At 39.3% G+C, this 24,219-nt stretch overlaps 1 protein-coding gene across 21 annotated transcripts in view; it reads right to left on the bottom strand.

Moving 5' to 3' along the window:
- The window catches only part of snap91a (synaptosome associated protein 91a), a 226,535-nt gene that overhangs the window by 71,110 nt on the left and 131,206 nt on the right, over positions 1-24,219 (bottom strand). For all 21 annotated transcript variants that reach the window (XM_043685682.2, XM_087981635.1, XM_087981663.1 and 18 more), the window contains 3 exons: positions 16,535-16,562; positions 8,118-8,227; positions 1,216-1,316 (listed from right to left, as the gene is read on the bottom strand). In XM_043685682.2, the coding sequence (XP_043541617.1) occupies positions 1,216-1,316; positions 8,118-8,227; positions 16,535-16,562 (239 nt within the window). The remainder of the gene's footprint in view (positions 1-1,215; positions 1,317-8,117; positions 8,228-16,534; positions 16,563-24,219) is intronic.

Raw genomic sequence — 24,219 nt, 5'->3', positions numbered from 1 at the left:
CTAGTCCTGTCCATCTCTGAGCCACAGCTCTGTACTTGCTAGAATATCCCAGCCCCCTATTCCTAACTATGCCCAGAGTTCATTTGCCTTCCCTGTTACACCTCTTGCATCGAAATAATGCAGTTTCGTTTACCTCATTCTCTGCTTTGTTGCTGCTTGCCTTGACTGTTTGACTTGCTCGTTTTGCCAACTGTACTAGTCTCAGACTGATCTCTTTCCTCAATAGCTTCCTGCTTCCCAGCCCTTACCTCTCTCCCCACCTTAATACATCCTCCCAAGCAGCTCTCGCAAATCTTCCTGCCAGTTAGTCCCCTTCCAATTCAGGTGCAATCCATCCTTCTTGTACAGGTCACTTCTACCTCAGAAGAGATTTCAATGATCCAAAAATGTGGACCCTTCTACCCTGCAACAGCTCCTCGGCCATGCATTAATCTGCTCTATCCTCCTATTCCTGCCCTCATTACCTCGTAATTGACAACTTATTACTGTCCAAATGGTAGAATCTGCCACGGTAGCATTATTTACTATGGCTATTGTATCAATTTTCCCAATTTGTATCGTGCTTCTAAGCCTTGCCATTTCAATCCTTGCTTTGTCAAATCACAAACCAACGTACTCAAGAAAAACAAGTGAAATTCAGCGAGAAAAAAAATGATGAAACACTGTTAAAATGCAAGTGTTCTGAAATTGAGATGCTACATTTCATTTTACAGCCTATTTAATTTGGCTTAATAGGCTAAAAATCTTTTAAGTGGGATTTTGTTTTGTATTAAACTGGATTTATTTAATACTGCTATTTAAACTAACACAAAGGAATATTGAAAGCTTGAAATTATTTAAGGTTGCGTATCTTGAAAGTTTTAGAAGTGGTCTAATGACCAAATGAGAAAAATACTCAAAAATGAGCAGGGAAACAAAGTCAAATGTGTGTGCAAGATCCAGTTCTCCCAATTAATCACAGTGTTCTTAAAATTCTGGTTATAAATAATGTCTTACCCTGTATTGACTTAAATTTTTTTTAAAAATCCATATCAAAGAATTATATCTGAAAATTCACAATACAGTACTAATTCCAATAGAAAGCTTCTTCAGAAATCAATATCAGCAAAGAGAGAGAACCAGAAGGGTTCATTACCAGAATATTATCATAACTTCAAAGTGAAAAGATAATTTGTCAGCGGATTAAAAGCCTTTCTTGCAATGCCCCATTCTCACCTCCCCAAGCACTGGATGGCGGATTAGTAGTCACTGTTGATTGCACTGGAGATGTAAAATCTGGCTGCAGATCAAGAAGATCACTGGATAATTTAGATGCACTGGAGGGGGAAAAGGAAACATTATTACAAATCATTAAAATTATCAAAATACTTCTTTCAAATTTAGATATGAAATCTTTGTAACTATAATAACTAGTAACTACAACTAAGCTGGACTCTTTCCTGACAGCAGACTTTGGTCTGAAGATGGTTTTATGTTATATTCAAATAGATAAGTCTTAAAAAAAAATGCTGATTTCTAATAAGACTCAGCAAGTGTCACTTTTGGTGAGTTTAATGGAGGGTTTTTCTCTGCAAGCCAGAATGAGTTTTTTTGTGCTCTCTTTCCAAACTTGCCTCATTATCTATGCATCGTGACCTTCTGGCACCCCAGTTAGTACATGCTCTCACTCATCAGAGGAGGAAATACTGGCTACTGCTGGGATCTTCTGGGATACCAAGTACTGGCGCCACCTTAAAAGCCTAGCTGTGCACCCAGTCAAATGCTGGCAGTTTGCAATTGTTTTATTTGCTCTACATCGGTCAGGAACTAATTGTTATCCCACTTTAGCCAAGGAGATGTGCATGGGGGTGAGAGCGAGGGGGGGGGGGGGGGGCAGAGAGGGGAGAGAGAGAGAGAGAGAGAGAGAGAGAGAGAGAGAGAGAGAGAGAGAGAGAGGGAGAGGGAGAGGGAGAGGGAGAGGGAGAGGGAGAGGGAGAGGGAGAGGGAGAGGGAGAGGGAGAGGGAGAGGGAGAGGGAGAGGGAGAGGGAGAGGGAGAGGGAGAGGGAGAGGGAGAGGGAGAGGGAGAGGGAGAGGGAGAGGGAGAGGGAGAGGGAGAAGATTTTGAAATTAAAAATTTACCTTCATTTTAAATTTATTAACATGGTCAGTTGAATGATATTCATAGGTATGCAGAGCTGGAGTGGTTGGTACAAAACATCTAAAGTCAAACTGAACCTATTATGATAGATACATAAGCTCAATGCAAACTCATTTAATGTACAAATGGCATTCAATTATTTAGGTTAGGAATTCAGAAATGGTGGTGATTCAGAAATGACAACATTATACAAGAACTCAAAGGAATAGGGGATTAAAACATCACTTTGGAATTTCCAGTTGGGGTTTAACCCAATCTGCAGAGGAAAGCTTGGCTGCCTGTTTGTAGCTATTTGTCGGTTTCACTTGAGCTTTCAAATATTGTGGATATCATTGACTAAGCATATATAGAACTCTCTGTCTGTGTGTGTGTCTCTCTCTCTGTCTGTCTGTCTCTCCCCTCCCTCTCCCAAACGTGGGTTTACTCTTAAAAGCGGTGATGCCCATATGATGTCAGTTACTACCCTATGCACCTGGTATGCTACATAGAGGTTCCATGTTTTGTTCAGGTAATACTTTCTCATGTAATTGAAAACAAACTCTCGCAAATACTTCAGAAACTTTCAGTCCATATCAGTATCAACTATCTGAACTGGCTACAATTTGCATAGCCCCTTTCACAAAGACTTTCTTTGACAAAGAAAGAGCCATCAACCTAAAGAAGAGTCCCAACTATTCTTGCAATGTGGAAGTGGAAAAGACTAGTTAAGAGTTTGTGGACATTTCAATGTGGATTTCAAGATAATAGCAAGTGTGGACATCACACTACTTTTGTTGACATCACAGCTTAGGGTCCACTGCATTTGCATGTTGTTTCTTCATGCAATTCCCCTTCTCATTTAAAATTATGCAGGACAAATGGATTTCTTTGCTGCATGTTTATTCATAGCAGTAAGCAACAAAGCAACGTAAGGTTTGGTTAAAAAAAAGCATCTAAGCAAAATAAAGCTGGGAACAAAATACAGGTAAATTAATAACTGTTGAAAGAAAAACAATTGTCATTGCTTTCATCACTCATCAGGGCAATTTGCAAAATTACAAATGAAAAGGGGAAACCAATATCTATTTTAAAAGAGTGTATTGACTGGTTGGCAAGTGGACTCTGGTCAAGGTGTTGCTGTGGAGAATGTTGCAGTTAACAATTGACAGTTAACTGCCAAGCTTTGTTTAGATCTTAAACCAAGCAGATTAGCTCTAATTGGTCAGGACTTTGCCTTTCAAAATGAATCAGCAAATGGTTGCAATTACTTTGTAGAGTTGAAACAGGTGCAACGAGTGTACATGTCCAATCCACAAGTAACAAGGCACAAAATTTTAGTTTATATAGTTCCAATGTATACTGGTGTGCCATACTAAACTTGACTGACAATTCAAAATTGGTCATCTACTTAATTCTTTCCACACTCAGGACTATCCAGCAAATGTCATTCAATGGCAGGTCACACAAATGTTGGACTAGCTATTGAGTGTTTTGCAAACGTGGGGTGATTGTGTACGTCAATAGTTTACTTGTTATTAACTGCTGAATGGAGTATGTTGCTTGAAAAAAATCCAACAGTCTTTGAAATGTATGACTTGCATACCTAGCAGCATACTGGCACTAAAATTAATCCACAACATTACTACCTTGTATTACAGACAGAACACAACTTTGTTTGATAGCAGTATCAAGTCACTGAACACCACTCATATTGCTACTGAATAGTAAAATTGTAATGGATGTTCTGGATGTAGGTTTGCTCACTGAGCTGGAAGGTTCATTTCCAGATGTTTTGTCACCCTGTTAGGTACCATCTGCAGTGGGCCTCCGGGCGAAGCCTCCAAATTGTAAAATAATTCACTTCACCGATTGCTTAAACTTTAGAGATACTTCATGTTCCAGAGTATTCTTAAGTAGACTGGAGTTTTTTTTAAAATAAGAGTTCAAAATACCTTAGAGTCTTTCATGAGGTTTGCAGGATTTACAGTGGGAAATGATCTGATCAGGATCATTCTGGCACATATATTTTATACCAAATGTGATTGTGGCTTGGACAGTATTTTAAGTTGTCTTGCAAGTGAATCTATCGTTCTGCAGAGAACTATAGGAATCCCAACAGTGACCTGTGAAGATATGTTGGTGTTCGAGAAAGAACTCCCTGGCCAATTTCTGAACAAGGACATTGAAGAAAGAAAGCTGATAATGAGTGTAGACGGGTAAGGAAATTGTTCCATGCAGCTGCAGATTCAAATGTAGCAAACCTACCATCAACATATCAAATATGGAAGTAGTAGGTGGTTTGATGTCACTCCGTCAAAGACTCTTTTCACAGAATTAAACTAAAGATGTTTGCAAGACCTGGGCCTAATGGGGATATCATGATAACACCATCTATTTGGGCATATATGGCAGTGTTAAAAATGGAACTCAACCACCTGAGTTGCTGAGTTCATAAGTTCAATTAATAATCAATTTATGTAATGGTGATGTGTTTAGACTGCCATCATGTAGTGCTGCAGTGCAGATATATGTGGCTTCTTTGGTGCATTGGTGAATAGGCTAGCACTGTCACATGAGCACGTGGGCTCTGCACTGCTGTCAAAATGCACGCCCTGTATAATCTTTACACACGAAGGAATCATATAACTCAATTGTTAACTGCTGCACTCTCTAATGTCAAATGCTCTATACTTTTCCTCTTCACTCATTCTTGTGAACTGCCCCAATAAAAGCTTTGACAACATTTTCTCAATATTCAAGTTCTATACCACCAAATGACTATAACAATCATGTTAATTGCATCAATCCAATTAATATTAATACTACAACTAAAATAGCACAAATTTTAAATCAGCATCTGGATGTGAAATGTTCCATCAAGAACTGAACTTTAACTAGATCTGCAAATTACACATGAATGCAAGTTATAATTAATCGTATGTGCAATTATTGCAAGGACAAGACAAACAGCAGGGTTCCAACTCAAGAGCAATGTGAATTTTTGCAGGGACACCAATTACAATTTTTACTATAGGATTAAGCTGATAAATCAGCTCTGTACCATCCCTTAGCTAGGCATTTTTCTTATTGTGAAATGCAATATACTGTTTTTCAGGTTTGAAGATCAGGATATCGAAATTCCCAAGAGTTTGGACTGAGTTGGGACTCAAGTTTGGGACTAATAAGCCTTCCGATAGAATTTTTAATTTGAGAGCCTTGTGAGAGTTATGTTATTCCTCCATGGGGTATGTCATATCAGCATCTGTTCCTTTTCTCACTCAAGGTCAAAACAGTTCAAGCAGGCTCACTAAACAGGAACTAGGGAACTTGTTTTTATTTATTCCCTCTGTTGCTCAAGGTTTTCAAACTTCATCACTTTTAGTGATTGCTAATCAGCTAACGCAGAACAGATGAAACATGGATGTTTCTGATTCTGAGGCACCCAGTCTCAACAGTCTGAATTATTATTATTTCAGACTCCTTAGAGTCTTACAACACAGAGACCATCTAAGTAAAAGCAGAACACAATGACAGTCTTCAACTCTACAAACATGGAGAGAGAAAAACAGGTAAATGTTTCAGATAAGCAGTTCTAATGCAAGGTTATTGACCAGAGATCTTTCAATTTTACTTCTCCCTTCACAAATGGCGTTTAATCTGAGTATTTTCAGAATTTGTTTCATACTTCAAACATCCAGCATCTGCAGTTAGTTAGTTTTTGTATCACTTATGTAATATTTTTACAGCTTATTGCATTAAAAACAAGTTAACCATCAAATTAATTCTTCCAGGTGAGGCAGATTTTTTTTTAAAACAGAAAGAGGGTGAAACCATTCAATTCAAACAATTTAGGAGGCATCGTGAACTTTATTGTAGCAGCAAACTGAATTTTTGTTAGCACTTATAGAGTCAGAGGCAAAGATGTACAGCACGGAAACAGACCCTTCAGTCCAACCCGTCCATGCCGACCAGATATCCTAAACCAACTTTCCCATCTGCCAGCACCCAGCCCAATTCCCTCCAAACCCTTCCTATTCATATACCCATCCAGATGCCTTTTAAATGTTGCAATTGTACTAGCCTCCACCACTTCCTTTAAAGGCTTTGTTTTGAGAACCAAGGGAATAATTACATCTGTTATGTGAAAGGGAAGTGGGTATGATATCTTAACTCATTCGACGATAGGTCTGTAGTCCCGAGCTACAACATGGGTTTATATTTTGCTTAGTTTGAGAATCATTTGAAGTCATAATGAATTCAAATGGGATAGAAATGCTTGTTAGTCAGCAGCAAACTACCACATAAAGGAGGAGTTCAAAGATCAATTTTTGTTTGCTAATGCAAAAATGGTGACTTAACTATTTTCTATACCAAACTGGCATACATATACAATCACAAAAAAAGTGTGCATCGAATCGTAGCCAGTTAAACTACAACTGGAATAAATACACTTGCAAACAGATTGTAGCAAAAATGCTACCCTAACTTAAAAGGGCAAAAAAAAATCGTGAGCTTTATCTACTGAGTAGAGGTGACAAGAGGAATCTGTTTGACCTGTAAAATCTGTTTTACACCCATTGAATATTATGTTGCAGAGAGTGGGCACTTGCTCATGCAAATGAATTGTGAAGTTTAACTGAACACAAATATCTAATATAAAAATTAAAAACACGAACAAGTTAACTCCATGTGCAACAAAGTACATTAAGTACTTTGCATATAACATTTAAAAAAAAACTCGAGTCCTAAACGATAATTCAGACTGTGGGGGATAGAAACAAATGGAAGTACTCCAGCAACACAGTTAAAGGTTCGCAGCACATAGACACCAGTGTGCACTGTTTGCTCACAAACAGCTGAAAGGATGGAAAATACTAAAATGTTGCTCAAAATCTATCCACAAAAAGGTGAACTCAAACAATCTTAGTCTTTTCAAGTACTTGATTTCCACCACTTCTGAATGCATGGGATACATGTTATCTTCACTCAAACTACAGCTAAAGATGACCTTAATTAAGCATGCTAACGTTGAGAAAAGTCTCAAGAGAATTGAAATATTTAATAATAGGGACCCAAACTAGACAATCTGAATTCATCTAAATTGGAGTGTTATAGCTTTACAACATGGCACATCAATACATACAGTAACATGTCTCAGAATCGCTATGATGCGGAAGGAAGCCATTTGGCCTATCACACCTACACTGGATCATTACAAGTGCCAATCTGCTGCTTTTCTCCCCGTACCCTTGCACATCTCTCTGATCTAAATAATCAACACAAATGCATTTCTGAACGCCTCAACCGAACCTGCTTCCACCACTCTAAGCAATGCATTCCACACCATAACCACTCGCTAAGTTTTTACTCACTTTACCCTGGCTTCTTTGCACATCACATTAAATTCATGCCCTCTTGTCCTTATAGGAGTGGGTATAGTTTCTCTCTATCCAACCTGCTCACGATATCAAACATCTCTATCAGATCTCTAACTTTGACGACTTCTCTCTAAGGAGAACTATCCCAACTTAGTCAATCTATCTTCATAAATAAAAAGCCTTATTCTAGGAACCATTCTTGTAAAGCACTTCTGTACTCTCTCCAATACTAGACACCTTTTTTGGTGTCTGGATCTGTACATAATCCTCCAGTTGAAGTCTAAAAACGGTATTATACAGGTTCAACATTGCCTTGCTTTTGTACTCCATGCTTCATTATCTCAGCCAAAGATCCTGTATGCATTAGTTACCACTCTCTACTTGTCCTGCCATTTTTACTAATCCATGCAGTTAGCCAGATTCCTCTACCTGCAGGCCCTTTCCCCCCGCCAAAACTTGGATCTGTAACCCCTGTTATCTTTATAGAACACAAACGAAATAGATATGTTTCAAGCTGACAAGTAATTGTTCTAAATTTTAATAAGATAAAGCAGCATAATAAGGTCAAGAGACAAAAGGTCCAGTATTATAAGAGAATGTTTTAGCTCAAAAACAGACTTACTTTGTTGGAGCTACAGAGGGTGGGGGTGAAAACAAATCGACTACCGCAGACGTATCGGCCACCTTTGCTGGACTACAAGTAGGGGATGATCCCGTGTTTTCTGGTGAACCCTGGAAGGAGAAAAGTACATGGAAAAACATTTGTGAACTAAGTAGTGAAACTAGTTTCTTGAAATACTAACAAAGTAAAATTGTTCAAGCTCAGAAATTATTATTTGCAGAGTCATTTTTGTCCATACTTTAACTTAATGTTTTTATCGAGTAATTTTAATGGAAAGAAACATTTCCAAGCATTTGAGCTCCACTATCTGTGCATAAGACAATGGTTCTGAAAGGGACATACTGGACACAGCATTGACCTTCACCCAATCGGAGGTGGTCATACTGGCTTGATTGGGACTAAGGCAGAACACGAAGATCTCATGAATTCAGACATATATCCTTGAATGTCCTCAGAGCATGACAGCATAAGCAGTGAGAGAGCACAGGAGTGAGAGAGAAAATGTGGCAGAAGTGAGAGAAATGGACCTACACAGGGATAGTAGAGGCGTGAGCTCTGACCAGAGTCGAATTGGGTGGAAAGGGGAGGATCAGTTGTGAATTGGGGATTCAATTTATTGGCTACCCAATAGTTAGAGATGGTTTTTGATCCTTGAGCTTTTCCCAAGGAACTATTAAATTTCAGTAAGATAGAACAGGAGGTTTTGGATGATGCTCAGGAAATCTTTTTAAAAAAGGTTACAGATAGAGACTATTGCCACGAGGAAAATGTAATTTCCCATGCAAATCTGCTGAGTCAGCAGCATTGGGATTTCTACACAGACTTAATGAACGACTCCAATCTACTCTGAGAACAATTAGCTGACCATCAAACTTTGTTCGCCAAATTGTTAAAAGGTTGATATAAGGGTGAGTGTCAGTGCCTTATCAGCTGAAGTACAATGTCTAAAGAAATAGAACAGCCTACTGAGTTGCAGTAACATGGTCCAGCTGGCATAACACTCAGGATTAAAAGTATGTTCAAAATAACTGAAACAGAGTTGAGAATGCTGACATGAATTTCCACCAACTCTTCTTATTTATGCCTATATGCAAACCTTGACCTCAACATTCTACAAACAGAAGGTGTTCAACTATTTCCAAGAGGCAGTTAAGAAGGCAAGAGAATCCAATTTATGCCATGTTTATTTGAAGAGGAGCAAGAGAACACTCAGGAATGAACTACTGTTGGGCAATTGGTTGAGATATTTTTCTCCTCACAAGGAATTCTGTGACTATACTGCAATGAGTGAAATGTTTTCCATTCCTACCACTGAAGATCATTTCGGTGACAAATCAACAAAGATTGCAAGCAGAATCAAATACTGACAAGAGGAAGTGTACAACCTTTTCCAACTTACTGAAGCATTTTTGTTTCAGTTAAAGCTGCCTGCAGAACAAATATTTATAGCAGGTTTAAAGTTGATAACAGAGGTTGAGATACCATAGGCACAAGAACAACATTTTAACTCTTTGACAATCAACACCAGCAGCAAAGATAATGTTAGGTCAGTAGCAACCCTCCTTTGTGGAGTGAAGATGGACTGAAGATATACTAGTACAGCAGGTATTTTTCTAACATCCATGGAGGGCAAGTGATGATAACAAAAAGCTTCAACATAGATACCTCAGCAGATTTAGAATAAAGATGTGTTTGCACAATTGAAGGTGAACTGCAAATAAGACAGCATGTTAAGCATGGGAGTCAGACTGGCAAAGCAAGCCACGAGAAAAGAATTCAGAGTATTCAGAATAGCTTCAGAGAACAATATGTTGTGGACCCAAGCAAGAATGAATATATTCTCCAATGTAGTGATGTGCAACAAGGCAGGGTTTTTGGCAGATGACCAAATGAACATTATAACTATGAGATGACGTACAAGAAATTCACAAGACTACTGTTCATAGTATTGAGAGATATTGTTCTATAATTCACTTTACCAACTCACTCAAACACACTATATTTACTATATTGCATTTCCATTCATTCATTTTACTATTACAAGAGAAACTGAATTAAAACATCCCTTCCAACCCATTATTGCTCCTTTACACCTTTCAATTCTTATTGGCTCCGTGCTGCAAGCAGTGTTTAGACCTGTTTCTGTATCGAACATTAACCCTGAATAAGTGTTAATATTGTAACCTACTCAGATGAAGGGCTTTTGCCCGAAATGTCGATCTCGAAGCTCCTTGGATGCTGCCTGAACTGCTGTGCTCTTCCAGCACCACTAATCCAGAATCTGGTTTCCAGCATCTGCAGTCATTGTTTTTACTCAGAACAATGCCTAATCTGCCATTGTGTCACCCATAACTCACTCAATACTATGGACAAGTTGTAATAGATTGCAGAACATCAAACAGTTTCCTCCACTAGTGTGTGCTATTTAAATACATATTAAATAGCACTGCCACCTCCTTTAAGAGACTTACGATCAAAACAGCACTTCCATGAAACTACATGAATGAATGTCAAAACCGACAATAGTAAATGACATCTCACCACCAAGCTGGGGGAGATCAGTTTAATATCCTGCATACTTTTATTTAGTACATGCATAATTTCTCACCTATTTAGATCATATTGGATTAATATTTTTACTTACATTACTAACTTTAAAGACAAAAGGACTAACCCCTCTTAATTATGCAAGCTCAGACCGGACAGACGTTCTAATGTAACAGCTAGTATTTAACAAGTGCTTAAACCATCTCCTGCTCTCCTAGGGCAGATGTCATGCAAATGTTCTGTACAATAATACAAGTATGTAACACCATTGTGCTAAAATTTTAATATACGCAAGAACTGTGTAGAAAGAGGCTACTGTAAAACTGTTCTTCGGATTCCATCACCACCTTGAACTGTGTTACTGCAGATGCCCAATACATAGACAATTTTCTCCACTCTGTCATTATTGAACATGATCCCACATTATGGATTGTACCTTAAGCAAACTGCGTGTCTCTTATGAATGTGTCTGTGTCAGTATCGCTGTGTCTGAATGTATGCCTGTGCTTGAGTGCCTGAATATCAGATTGATTTCAAGTTACTGTAATACATGTCCTCACAACTGTCTTATATTATGAATATATTGGGAATAAAGGTATGGACATACTGTAGTGTAAATTTATCTTTTAAATTATATGCTGCTGTTGCATCAATTATCCTTTTACCAAAGTGGTTGCCTAACTGCAGAACTTAATTTCACTGCTCACTTAAATGACAAAACTCTACAACAGTTACTTACATCGTCATTTAAATGTCATCTCTCAGAATACTACTGTTTTATACCCTAGGATCAATGAAGCAGGGAGTTGTACATGTAGATAAATAACTGAAGACTAATTTAGAGTTTTAATTTTGACCCAGTAGCTTGCAGCTTTTGGTCTGTGTAAGTTTAATAATTTACATACTAGTATTTTTAGATCCAGGATGTTTTAAAAAAATAATAACTGGGGGGTGGGGGGGGGGATTCCTGATGTCAATGGGAATTTGTCTGCATTCGGTGAGTTTCATAAGCGGAGTGTAACCAGAGGGAAATTAGTTTGCTTTTGTTTAGAAGAATCAGCATTTAAATTTACCTGATAGAGAAACACATAGCTTGGAAAAGGTTTAGTTTTTAAGTTTGGAGACAACCTGGTGGAAATTAGGTGTGTGGAACAGTTTCACTTGAATAAATAGCTTAAAAGCTGTTCGGAAACAGGCTACCTCAGTGGAAGGATTTTAGTTTGAAAGCACCAGACTAGAAGCATTTGGTTAGAATGCTGAAGGAGTTATTCGAAGTTGAGGAAGTCTGAGCTTGGTGTGTAATATTTTCTTCTTGATTCACAGGATGAGGGCATTTATTGCCCATCCCTAATTACCCAGAAGGCAGTTAAGAATCAATTGCATTGCTGTGGGTCTGGAGTCACATATAAGCCAGATCAGGTAAGGATGGCAGTTTCCTTCCTTGAAGGAAATTTATGAACCAGAAGGGTTTTTCCAACTATCGACAATGGATTCATGTCATCACTGGATCCTTAATTCCAGATATTGTATCGAATTCAAATTCCACCACTTGCGTAGTGAGATTCAAACCTGGATCCCGAGAGACCATTATCTGGGTCTCTGCATTAAAAGTCCAGTGATAACACCATCACCTCCCTCTTGAGTAACGAAGGAAGACCAAATTCTCAAGACCAGGAACTGAAAGCCATGGTTAAATTAAATTGATAGATGTAACAGAAAATCAAACTCTCAGATATTTGAGTAAAATGATCATACTGGGATAGGTGGGATTCTGTTTGACTGTGCTGCAAAATCTTTCAAACTGTTATATATAACATAATTTTGTTTATTCTAATGTATTGCTTAGCTTGCATAATAAACTTCTGGCTTATTGTTAAAACCAAATCTGCAGCATTGCACACTTGCATTTCAATGAAAGACATCCTCAATAAATAAAAAAATTCAAAATATGATCAAGTTAGATTTCTGTGATCTGAATTGTCCAAGATGATCAGCAGGGATCATAAAACACATAGTTGCAAGCACTGCAAACTAAATGAACATAGCTAACAAATCAATTGTACCTGCATCACGCATTTACCTAACAAGAGGCAAAATCGATTTCAATTTTATTTGATTGTCTAAGAAATCAGTTATAACATGGATCTGTTTGAAGGTGATTTTTACTCTTGGACTTTAAGATTCCTATTGCATCAGACTTTCGTTGTATCCTGTGTATACAACATTTTTGAAACATAAAATGTGGCCCTCATTGTGCAAGGATAACATAAGGACAATGATGAGAAAGGATTTGGGCTCAAAAGATCAGGATATTAAATCTGTGTGAAGGAGATTAGAAATAACAAGGATCAGAAAAACACTCAAGGCCCATCAATTACTCCCATAACAAGAGAGTTATAATGGTGGAAAAAGCATCAAGCAAGAAAAAATTGGAGCAGCAACCAAAAGCAGCATGAATAATTATAATAGCAATGATTGTAATCATCTTCCAGACTGGGACAAGGGAATTATGGAAGCAGAGTTTGTATAAAGCTTTTCTAACAGTTTTCTGGAACAATCTGTTATGTAACTAACCCAGTATTGCTATTTTAACATGGTACAGTACAATGAGACTGGATTAGTTAGCATTCCCATAGAAAAAACGCAACATGGTAAAATGATAACTGAATTCCATAAGGAATTTGGAAGTGATGTCCTAGTCTCAAACAAGAAGCTGAAACTTAAATAAATCCAATGATGTAAGTATGAAAAGAGACCTGTCCAAGGGTGAAAACGTATGGTGGGAAATAAACAGTGAAACATTTAAATAATAAAACAAATTGCATTAAAAAACAAAAGTGTAGCAACAAAGATCTGTGGCTTATTAAGGAGGTTTAGATTAAGGAAACTTTGGATTAAAAGAAATTTAATGTTACAAAAGCTAACTTTAAACATGAAGATTGGGAGTGCTTTAGAAAGCAAAGGACATCAAAAAGCTCAAAAATGATTGGAAATTTTGCTTTTCTATTCCTGGCTGGTTTAAGAGCATTTAAAAGTGCATAAATAGGAGAAGTGCAGACAAAATGAAAGTTGGTTGTTAGAAGCAGCAACACAAGGAATTATCACGGAGAATGGGAAATGGCAGATGTTTAAAAAAGGTCTAAAAGACACCGCCTTAGAGATAGAGAGGCCAGTAGTAAGGATTCTCAAACTTTCCCTAGCTTCGAAAACAATCACAGCAGGTTCTAAATTAATAAATATGACACACTCTGCTCAAGAAACTGAAAACATGACAGTTAGCCTGACATAATTTATCAACAAAATGCTGGAACCCATTATCAAGAAGTTATCAAAATTATTTTATGAAAGGCAAGTTGTATGACAACGTTTTACAAAGATGTAAATAGTAGGGCAGATAAAAGGGAATTACAAATATGTTATGCTTCAATTTCCAGAAGTATTTACTTACATTCAATACAAAAACTGTTTATGGATAAGGGTTTTACTAAGTTGATAGAGGATTGGTTAATGAACAGGAAGTTGAACATTCATTTCCAATAGTTATTTATTTATAACAATATATTCACAAAATTGATAGTATTAGGAATAGTTCAAGACAAGGGCCTAAGGTTTCATCTTTGAGACAAGTGGAGAACACTGGTAAATTTCAGATTAATCCTTCATTGCGGAGGTAGGTTTGGGGTGCACTCAGGCCAACTGTATCTGAACGGAGTTTGGAAACAGTCACATTTTGAGGTTTGAGAGTTCCTCTCGCTCTCACACCCATTCACACTCAAAGGCCCCATCTGTGTCACTTTATATCCTCTGTGCATCCACAGCCCCTCACCTTCTATGGCCTCTTCCATGCCAAACTGCAACATTTCTACACCCATTCAGACTTCATAGGACCAATGAATCCTCTTGTGACAATAGGATATTGACAAAAGGATATTGACAAAATTTCCAAAAGGTAATTCTTAACTTTCATCTTTTACAAAATACTCCTTCTACCACAGGCAACAGAAAATCATCTGGATCTTTAAATCTCAAAACCAAAAACTGCAAGCACTTCAACTTTTTTCTCATTTTGATAACCCTATAAAGGCTTCTGAGGAATCACGAGTCTCCCTGTGGAGCTCATCGAGTAAGAGTTTCCTTGATAACAGACAATGGCCTGCCAACTGGAACTTATCACCTGAGACTGATAATGTAGATCCAGTAAGTATCTAGTGCAGAGGGCTGTGGACAGATTGGAGGACCTTCTCATGGGTCTGACCCTGGGCCTGGCCAGGTTGGTTATAAACAAGTCCAGGCAGTGGGCTGTGCAGGGGATCATAACTGCGACTCTGCCCCTCTTTATGGTTATGATAATGCCCACGTGTTCTTGCAGAATGCGCAGGTGGTGCCCCTCAATGCTCTTGATGCCTTTAGAGAATAGGGGATATAGTGATTTATTTCCCCCTTCAACTGAATTATGATTTACCCCTTTTCCTCTCTCCCTACCCTCCTCCTCAGTTTTGATTGTTTGTATTGCCCATAATGGATTTTACTGATAAATACTTGAATGGCCACGAGTGATTACTGATGGTTAATAGCTTTAAAATGCAAAGTCATGGTGATTTGGTTGTGGGAAAGTCGCTCAGTTGTATGAGATAGGTCTTCTGGTATAGATAAAACAAAAACCAGAACCCGCATCTGCAGACATAGAAAACAAAACAGACTGAGCACAATTATTGTGGCACAGTGGTAGTGTCCCTGCCTGAGATCCATAAGTACCAGGTTCAAGTCTCACCTGCTTCAGAGGTGTGTAATAACATCTCTGAACAGGTTTATTAGAAAATATTTACAAAGCAAACTCAGAGGGCTGTTGTGGCACAATGGTAGTGTCGCTACCTTCAAGCCAGGAAACTCCGGTCAAATTCCACCAGCCCCAGAGGTGTATCCAGGAAGCAGACAAAGGGAGGACATGTTGATTTAATGGAAAGAGCACTGGCCTAGTAATGCCTAGGCCCACGCTACTGTTCTGGGCCATGGGATCAAATCCCACCACAGCAGCTGGTAGAATAAAATTTCACGAAATAAAATCTGGAATTGAAATCCACTCTTAATTGATGTTAGCTATAAACTGTTAAAAATAGAAAGCAGACCCAGGGGCTCTTGTGTTGCAGCAATAGTGTTCCTACCTCTGAGCCCGGAGGGCTGTGTCCAAGTCCCACCAGCTCCACAGGTGCATCATAACATCTAAACAGATTGATTGGAAAATATACAAAAAAAAGTAGACTTGGGGCTTCCTAAGTAATTACACTCAAATCAATCAAAATTGAGCAATGAATAGCATGTATCAGAGAGGAAGAAGTATGAAGCAAGTAATGCTTCCCCAGGAGTCCAGTGTTTCAAAACTAAGCAATGACTGGATTCTCAGTCAATAATGCATAATAAAGCTTGGTTAGCCCATATCCTTTAGCAGCACTAATAATAACAACAAGAAACCCTGAGAATGGGGTCAGGAATCCCAGGATTGTGGACTGGCCACAGTTTCACACCTCCACATCTCCATATCGTCATGAAAATCCAACTCAAAAGGTGTGATCATTCCTTGCAATGGCTAGGAAAACTATTGCTTAAAACTTGATCAAATAAAACAAACAGTTGCAGATACTGGAGACCTGAAACAAAAACAAAAATTACTGGGGAATCTCTGCAGGTCTGGCAACATGTGGGGAGAAAACAGAAACTCGTGAGAGAAAAAACAACAATAAAAAATACTGGTTAGATAATCAAATTATCTCCAACATATATTGTGCAATACATATATGGACTTTATCACCTCATGAGGAATAAGCTGAACATCCCATATTGTACCTTCATTAAAATGGAGATTCAATAATTACCATATTTCCCTGTGATGCTCCAGCAGTCCTAAAAAGGAAATAAAAATTGGATAAAATGAAAACATTTTCAAAATTATCTGCCATAAACAGGGATTAATTGTTGCTAGAATGTAGGGTTAGCATTTTTGATCTTATAAGCAAAAGTAGTTTAGAAATGGCAGAGAATTGTTTAATTAAATATATTATGAAACAAGAGTTGTATCGACAGTGCTTTCTGAGGCAGAAAAATGCAGCTCTACAAAGTTCGTAAACCAATTTTAATTCTAATCACTTTGATTCCTTTTTTGAGGGTACAAAATTAGCTTTGGCTAAGGAATAGGAAACAGTAATGATTAATGGACTTCCTAAATCTGGTGAATGGAGCGCCTGAGTATTGGGACTCTTGATTTTCTTTATATAAACACAAATGATCTAGATCTTGTGTGCATGGGACAATTAAAGTTTGCAGACAACAATAAACTTCAGAGTTTTGTCGACCACGAGGATAGTGAAAAAAGGACATTGACATGTTGATAGAGTGGGTAGATAGGTGACAGATGAAGTTCAATGGAGAAAAGAGAGGGGTGATGCACTTCTGTACAAAGAAAATGAAGACAGTATTAAAAAAAATTCAAATTACAAAAGGTGTGCAGGAGTAGAGATATCCAAGTCATTAAATATGGTAGATAATTAGACAGAGCTGTTAATAGGGCATACAGTTTTTTTTTTAGGTAAAAACAAATGACTGCAGATGCTGGAAACCAGAGTCTAGATTAGAGTGGTGCTGGAAAAGCACAGCAGTTCAGGCAGAATCTGAGGAGTAAAATCGACGTTTCGGGCAAAAGCCTTTCATCAGGAATACAGGCAGAGAGCCTGAAGGGTGGAGAGATAAGTGAGAGGAGGGTGGGGGTGGGGAGAAAATAGCATAGAGTACAATAGGTGAGTGGGGGAGGGGATGAAGGTGATAGGTGGAAGAGAAGATAGGCAGGTAGGACAAGTCATGGGGACAGTGCTGAGCTGAAAGTTTGGAACTGGGGTGAGGTGGGGGGGGGGGGAAGGAGAAATGAGGAAAATGTTGAAGTCCACATTGATGCCCTGGGGTTTGTCAGGTTTCATGAATAGGTGCATAAAGTACAAAAGTAGGAAGGTGATGATGAAGTTAAGATACTGGTTAGACCTAACTTAGAGCATTATGTATACTCTTGAGCACCATGTTTTGGAAAGGATGCGAATGAATTGCAGACAAAGTACTTAAGGGAATGGTTCCAGGGATGAGCAACTTTAGTTCTAAAGAAAGACTAAAGAATTTGGGACTGTTTTCTGTGGAGGAGATTTGATAGGAGCTTTCAAAATCACAAGCGGTCAACACAAAGTGACTGGGGAAATAAATGTTATCACTTGTAAATGGATCAAGAATCAAAAAGTGTAGTATTAAAATATTTTGCAAAAGCAAATGAGAGATGAGATTAAAAAAACATTCCCACGGCAAATAGTTAGGATATGAATGCATTGCCTTCAAGTGTGGTGGAAGCAGAGTCAATTGAGACATTCCAGAGAATACTGGATGATTATTTGTTTAAATCAGTGAAAAACTGAAGATACATGGGGGAAATGCACGAGACTGGTATCAAGTTAAATTGCCCTGAGAATCAGTGCAAACAGTACGCCGAATGGTAATCTTCTCCACTATACCAATTCTTTCATTGATCAGAGCAGGTGAAATCAGAGCAGATAACTTTTTAAAGAATCTATTTGTTCTTCCAGATTACCAATGCTATTGTCTTTCCATTCAATTTTAATTTATTCTCTCCAATTAATTTACAATATATAATGTAAGTACTGCAACTTCGATTTAGGCTTGTATGCCAAAATCTTGAAACAAATCTGTTAGAAGCGCAAAATAATTACTTTTGTACAGTGTTTAGATTTTCTCCCCAGGTTCAATCTGTCTGGATGGATACTTTCTAGATTAATGCTCTACACAACCACTTGTAAAATGGTACACAAAAATAGCACCATTTGTTTCAAATTTCTTTCATGTGGAAACATTTGTTTGACTCCTTTGTGCCACGACTGTGAATTAGAACATTCAATTATATCCTCATACTACCAGAAAAATGTACAATAATCCTGGGAATTTAAAAAAGGAAAAAGACTGAATTTAAAATATCAAGTTAGTCAGTTCAATCTTGAACCAGCGAAGTAGAATGAAATCAAACATTAAGTCTGTTATATAAGAACAAAATACTTCATGGCCAACATATTCAGGAGAGAAGAAACACCGATTCAATAAAAATTAGCAAGTTCAAGATATTTAAGATTTGTATGAATGAAAACTAATACACTCATCATTGGACATCAATTTTTGAACAACTGACAGTACACTAACAGTTTCAGAGGAATTAGCTTAAAATAATCAAATCAGGCTGGTAAAATGGTTCATTGTTTGCCAGAAGCAACATACTTCCCAATGTTTGTATAGAAAAAGGAATATGTTCACGTTTTGCATCTCTTTTGAATAATGCAAGAGATTGGGGGTTGGAGGGATGTCCATAAAGGCCTCTTTTGCTTTCTCCACATTATTTGCCATCTAATCAGCACCCTTTTCTCCTATTACATACATCTTTATGATTAATGGAAATGTCACATTCATCTACTTGTTTTGATGAGCATAGAACTAAAAGCTTTGTCAATATCTCACTCCTTGAAAATCTGTGAAGAAAGTAATCGGACCATGGAGATGTGCTATTTTTCAGTTACTTTTTGCTCGTGTTATTTTGTTGAATTTCTTGCATCTGATTAAATATTGGTGGTCTCAGGATATCAGTAAGTATAGATTAAATAATTATTAAACATGCTTACCATTTCTTCATTTTCATCCCGCTCACCAATACCTTCTCCCAAGAACCACCGCCTCTCCTTAACAACTTAAATTTTCCTAAAGTTCCTAGTGTTTTTGTCATCTCTTGCTGCTGTTTGTATTGCTCCCATCTGTATTTCTCAGAATCGGAACTATTCTGCACATTCTTTATTGTCCCTAACCTCTGTTGCCAACCATGCAAATTTACATTTTTGCAACTACAACTCTTGCTCCTCTATCCCCTTGAGGGCATTTTATATCCTTGTCACAACTACTTTCTTAACTTTCTTCATGCAAATTTAGCAATCAAACCTTTAGTCACTTAATCCAAGATATTGATGTAGGTTGTAAACTTTAGAGAATTTGGTTCCATATTACACTCAAAGTTACAGCCAGCCAGCCCAAAAAATGAGGTGAATGTTCCTCCTGCAGAATGAGAGGGGTAAGGGTCACCACTAGTGTCCCTGCTGACTACATTTGCGGGAAGTGCACCCAACTCCAGCTCCTCAAACCACGTTAGCGAACTGGAGCTGGATGAACTTCAGATCATTCGGGAGGCAGAGAGGGTTATTGAGAGGAGTTACAGGGAGGTAGTCACTCCTCAGGTACAAGAAAAAGGCAGATGGGTTACAGTCAGGGGAGGGAAAGGAAACTGGCAGGCAATGCAGGGATCCCCCGTGGCCATTCTCCTCAACAATAAGTATACCGTTTTGAATGCTGTTGGCAGGAGGGGGGGGGGGGGGGGGTGTGGCCTTACAGGGGAAAGCAGTGTGACACAGGGCTCTGGCACAGAGTCTGTCCCTGCTGCTCAGAAGAGAAGAGGGAAAAGGAGAGAGGAGCAGAGCAGTTGTCATTGGGGACTCCATAGTTAGGGAGACAGATAGGAGATTCTATGGGGACAAGAGACACTCACGGTTGGTGTGTTGCCTTCCAGGTGCCAGGGTTCGTGATGTCTCTGATCATGTTTTTGGGATCCTTAAGGGGGAGGGGGAGCAGCCCCAAGTCGTGATCCACATAGGCACCAACAACATAGGTAGGAAGAGAGATGGGGATTTAAGGCAGAAATTCAGGGAGCTAGGATGGAAGCTCAGAGCTAGGACGAACAGAGTTGTCATCTCTGGTTTGTTGCCTGTACCACGGACTAGTGAGGTGAGGAATAGGGAGAGGAGTTGAACACGTGGCTACAGGGGTGGTGCAGGAGGGAGGGTTTTGGATTCTTGGATAATTGGGGCTCTTTCTGGGGTAGGTGGGACCTCTACAAGCAGGATGGTCTTCATCTGAACCAGAGGGGTGCCAATATCCTGGGGGGGGGGGGGGGGGTCCTGGTGGGGGGCGGGGGGGCGATATTCACTAAGGCTATTGGGGTGGGTTTAAACTAATCCAGCAGGGGAATGGGAACCAACACTGTAGTTCCAGTATAGAAAAGGTTGGGAGTAGGGAGGTCCAAAATCAAGTTTCAGGGACGCAGGATGGCACCAGCAAGCAAGAAGTTGGTTTGAAGTGTGTCTACTTCAATGCCAGGAGCATCCGGAATAAGGTGGATGAACTTGCAGCATGGGTTGGTACCTGGGACTTCGATGTTGCGGCCATTTCGGAGACATGGATAGAGCAGGGATAGGAATGGTTGCTGCAGGTTCCAGGATTTAGATGTTTCAGTAAGAACAGAGAAGATGGTAAAAGAGGGTGAGGTGTGGCATTGTTAGCCAAGGACAGTATTGCAGTTGCAGAAAGGATGTTGTTAGGGGACTCGTCAACTGAGGTAGTATGGGCTAAGGTTAGAAACAGGAAAGGAGAGGTCACCTTGGGAGTTTTCTACAGGCCTCCGAATAGTTCTAGAGATGTAGAGGAAAGGATAGCAAAGATGATTCTCGATAGGAGCGAGAGAAACAGGGTAGTTGTCATGGGGGACTTCAACTTTCCAAATATTGACTGGGAACACTATAGTACGAGTATGAAGAGTCCATTTTTGTCCAGTGTGTGCAGGAGGGCTTCCTGACACAGTATGTAGACAGGCCAACAAGCGGTGAAGCCACATTAGATTTGGTACTATGTAACGAGTCCAGCCAGGTGTTAACTTGGAAGTGGGTGAGCACTTTGGTGATAGCGATCACAATTCTGTTACGTTTACTTTAGTGATAGAAAGGGATAGGTGTATACCACTGGGCAAGAGTTACAGCTGGGGTAAAAGGCAATTACGCTGCAATTAGGCAAGATTTAGGAAGCATAGGATGGGGAAGGAAACTGCAGGGGATGGGCACATTAGAAATGTGGAGCTTATTCAAGGAAAAGCTCCCGAGTGTCCTAGATAAGTATGTACCTGTCAGGCAGGGAGGAAGCTGTAGAGCACAGGAGCCGTGGTTTACGAAGGAAGTGGAATCTCTGGTCAAGAGGGAGGCTTATGTTAGAATGAGATGTGAAGGCTCAGTTAGGGCGCTTGAGGATTACAAGGTAGCCAGGAAAGACCTAATGAGAGAGCTCAGGAGAGCCAGGAGGAGACATGAGAAGTTGTTGACGGATAGGATCAGGGTAAACCCTAAGGCTTTCTACAGGTATTTAAGGAATAAAAGAATGACAAGAATAAGATTAGGGCCAATCAAGGATAGTAGTGGGAAGTTGTGTGTGGAGTCAGAGGATATAGAGGAAGCACTTAATGAATATTTTTCGACAGTATTCACTCTAGAAAACAACAATATTGTCGAGGAGAATACGGAGATACAGGCTACTAGACTAGGTGGGATTGAGGTTCACAAGGAAGAGGTCTGAGAAATCCTGCAGAGTGTGAAAATAGATAGGTTTTCTGGGCCAGATGGGATTTATCCTAGGATCCTCTGGGAAGCCAGGGAGGAGATTGCTGAGCTTTTTACATTGTCTACAGGAATAGTGCCAGAAGACTGGAGGATAGCAAATGTGGTTCCCCTGTTCAAGAAGGGGAGTAGAGACAACCCTGGGTAATTATAGACCAGTGAGCCTTACTTCAGTTGTTGGTAAAGTGTTGGAAAAGGTTATAAGAGATAGGATTTGTAATCATCTAGCAAGGAATAGTTTGATTAGTCAGCACGGTTTTGTGAAGAGTACGTCATGCCTCACAAACCTTATTGAGTTCTTTGAGAAGGTGACCAAACAGGTAGATGAGTGTAAACCGGTTGATGTGGTGTATACGGATTTCAGCAAAGTGTTCAATAAGGTTCCCCACTGTAGGATATTGTACAAAATGCGGAGGAATAGGATTGTGGGAGATATAGCAGTTTGGATCAGTAATTGGCTTGCTGAAAGGAAACAGAGGGTGGTTGTTGATGGGAAATGTTCATCCTAGAGTCCAGTCACCAGTGGTCCACTGCTGTTCGTCATTTTTATAAATGACCTGGATGAGGGCATAGAAGGGTGGGTTAGGAAATTTGCAGACGACACTAAGGTCGGTGGAGTTGTGGATAGTGACGAAGGATGTTGTCGGTTACAGAGAGACATAGATAAGCTGCAGACTGGGCTGAGAGGTGGCAAATGGAGTTTAATGGGGAAAAGTGAGAGAGTTAATTCACTTTGGTCGGAGTAACCGGAATGCAAAGTACTGGGCTAATGGTAAGATTCTTGGTAGTGTAGATGAGCAGAGAGATCTCGGTGTCCAGGTACACAGACCCTTGAAAGTTGCCACCCAAGTTGACAGGGTTGTTAAGGCAGCATACAATGTTTTAGCTTTTATTAATAGAGGGATCGAGTTCCGGAACCATGAGTTATGCTACAGCTGTACAAAACTCTGATGCGGCCGCACTTGGAGTATTGTGCACAGTTCTGGTCACCACATTATGAGAAGGATGTGGAAGCTTTGGAAAGGGTGCTGAGGAGATTTACTGGGATGTTGCCTGGTATGGAGGGGAAGTCTTACGAGGAAAGGCTGAGGGACTTGAGGCTGTTTTCGTTAGAGAGAAGGTGGTTGAGAGGTGACTTAATAGGGACATATAAGATAATCAGAGGGTTAGATAGGGTGGACAGGGAGAGCCTTTTTCCAAGTATGGTGTCGGCGAGCACAAAGGGGCATAGCTTTAAATTGAGGGGTGATAGATATAGGAAGATGTCAGAGGTAGTTTCTTTACTCAGAGCGTAGTAAGGGTATGGAATGCTTTGCCTGCAACGGTAGTAGATTCGCTAACTTTAAGTGCATTTAAGTAGTCATTGGACAAACATATGGATGTACATGGAATAGTGTAGGCTACATGGGCTTCAGATTGGTATGACAGTCGACGCAACATCGAGGGCTGAAGGCCCTGTAATGTTCTATGTTCTATCATGTTAGAATTACATAAATTACCAGTTTGGCCACAGCTTGAGTAACAGATACAGGTCTGGTCATATCATTACAATGAAAGTTTGATTACACTACAGGGTGCAAAGGATATTTATGAGGAAGTCACCAGGACCAGAAACTGCAACTACGAGGAAAGATCAGATGGGCTTGAGTTGTTCATCTTGGAACTGTGAAGATAGAGGGGAGATTTGATTGGACTATAAAATTAGAAGGTACCTGGATAGAGGTGTGGGAAGGGCCATTAAAAATGGCCCTTAGAGATTGGTGACTCGGAACACAGATTTAAAGAGAAAAGATTGGTAAAAAGTTTAGGGGGAGATGAGGAAAACTTTCACACAAAGAGTGGTTGGGATATTGAACACATTACCTGGTTAAATGTAGAAAGTCTCAACTCATTTGAATGTGTCTGAACATGCAGCTCAAGTGTCATAACCTGTGAGGCTATGGATCAAACACTAGTAAATGGAATTTGGTGAATAGTTTAATTTTTCCAATGGTGTAGACATAATGGGCCAAGTGGCTAATTTGTGTGTCATAATATTTTCA

This window comes from Chiloscyllium plagiosum, unplaced genomic scaffold, assembly GCF_037043375.1.
Source record: "Chiloscyllium plagiosum isolate Xiang-an unplaced genomic scaffold, Cpla_swu_hap1 HiC_scaffold_3, whole genome shotgun sequence".
NCBI classification, from domain to species: domain Eukaryota; kingdom Metazoa; phylum Chordata; class Chondrichthyes; order Orectolobiformes; family Hemiscylliidae; genus Chiloscyllium; species Chiloscyllium plagiosum.
Note: the sequence above shows the minus strand (reverse complement) of the source record. Positions and strands in the feature narration are given on the sequence as shown.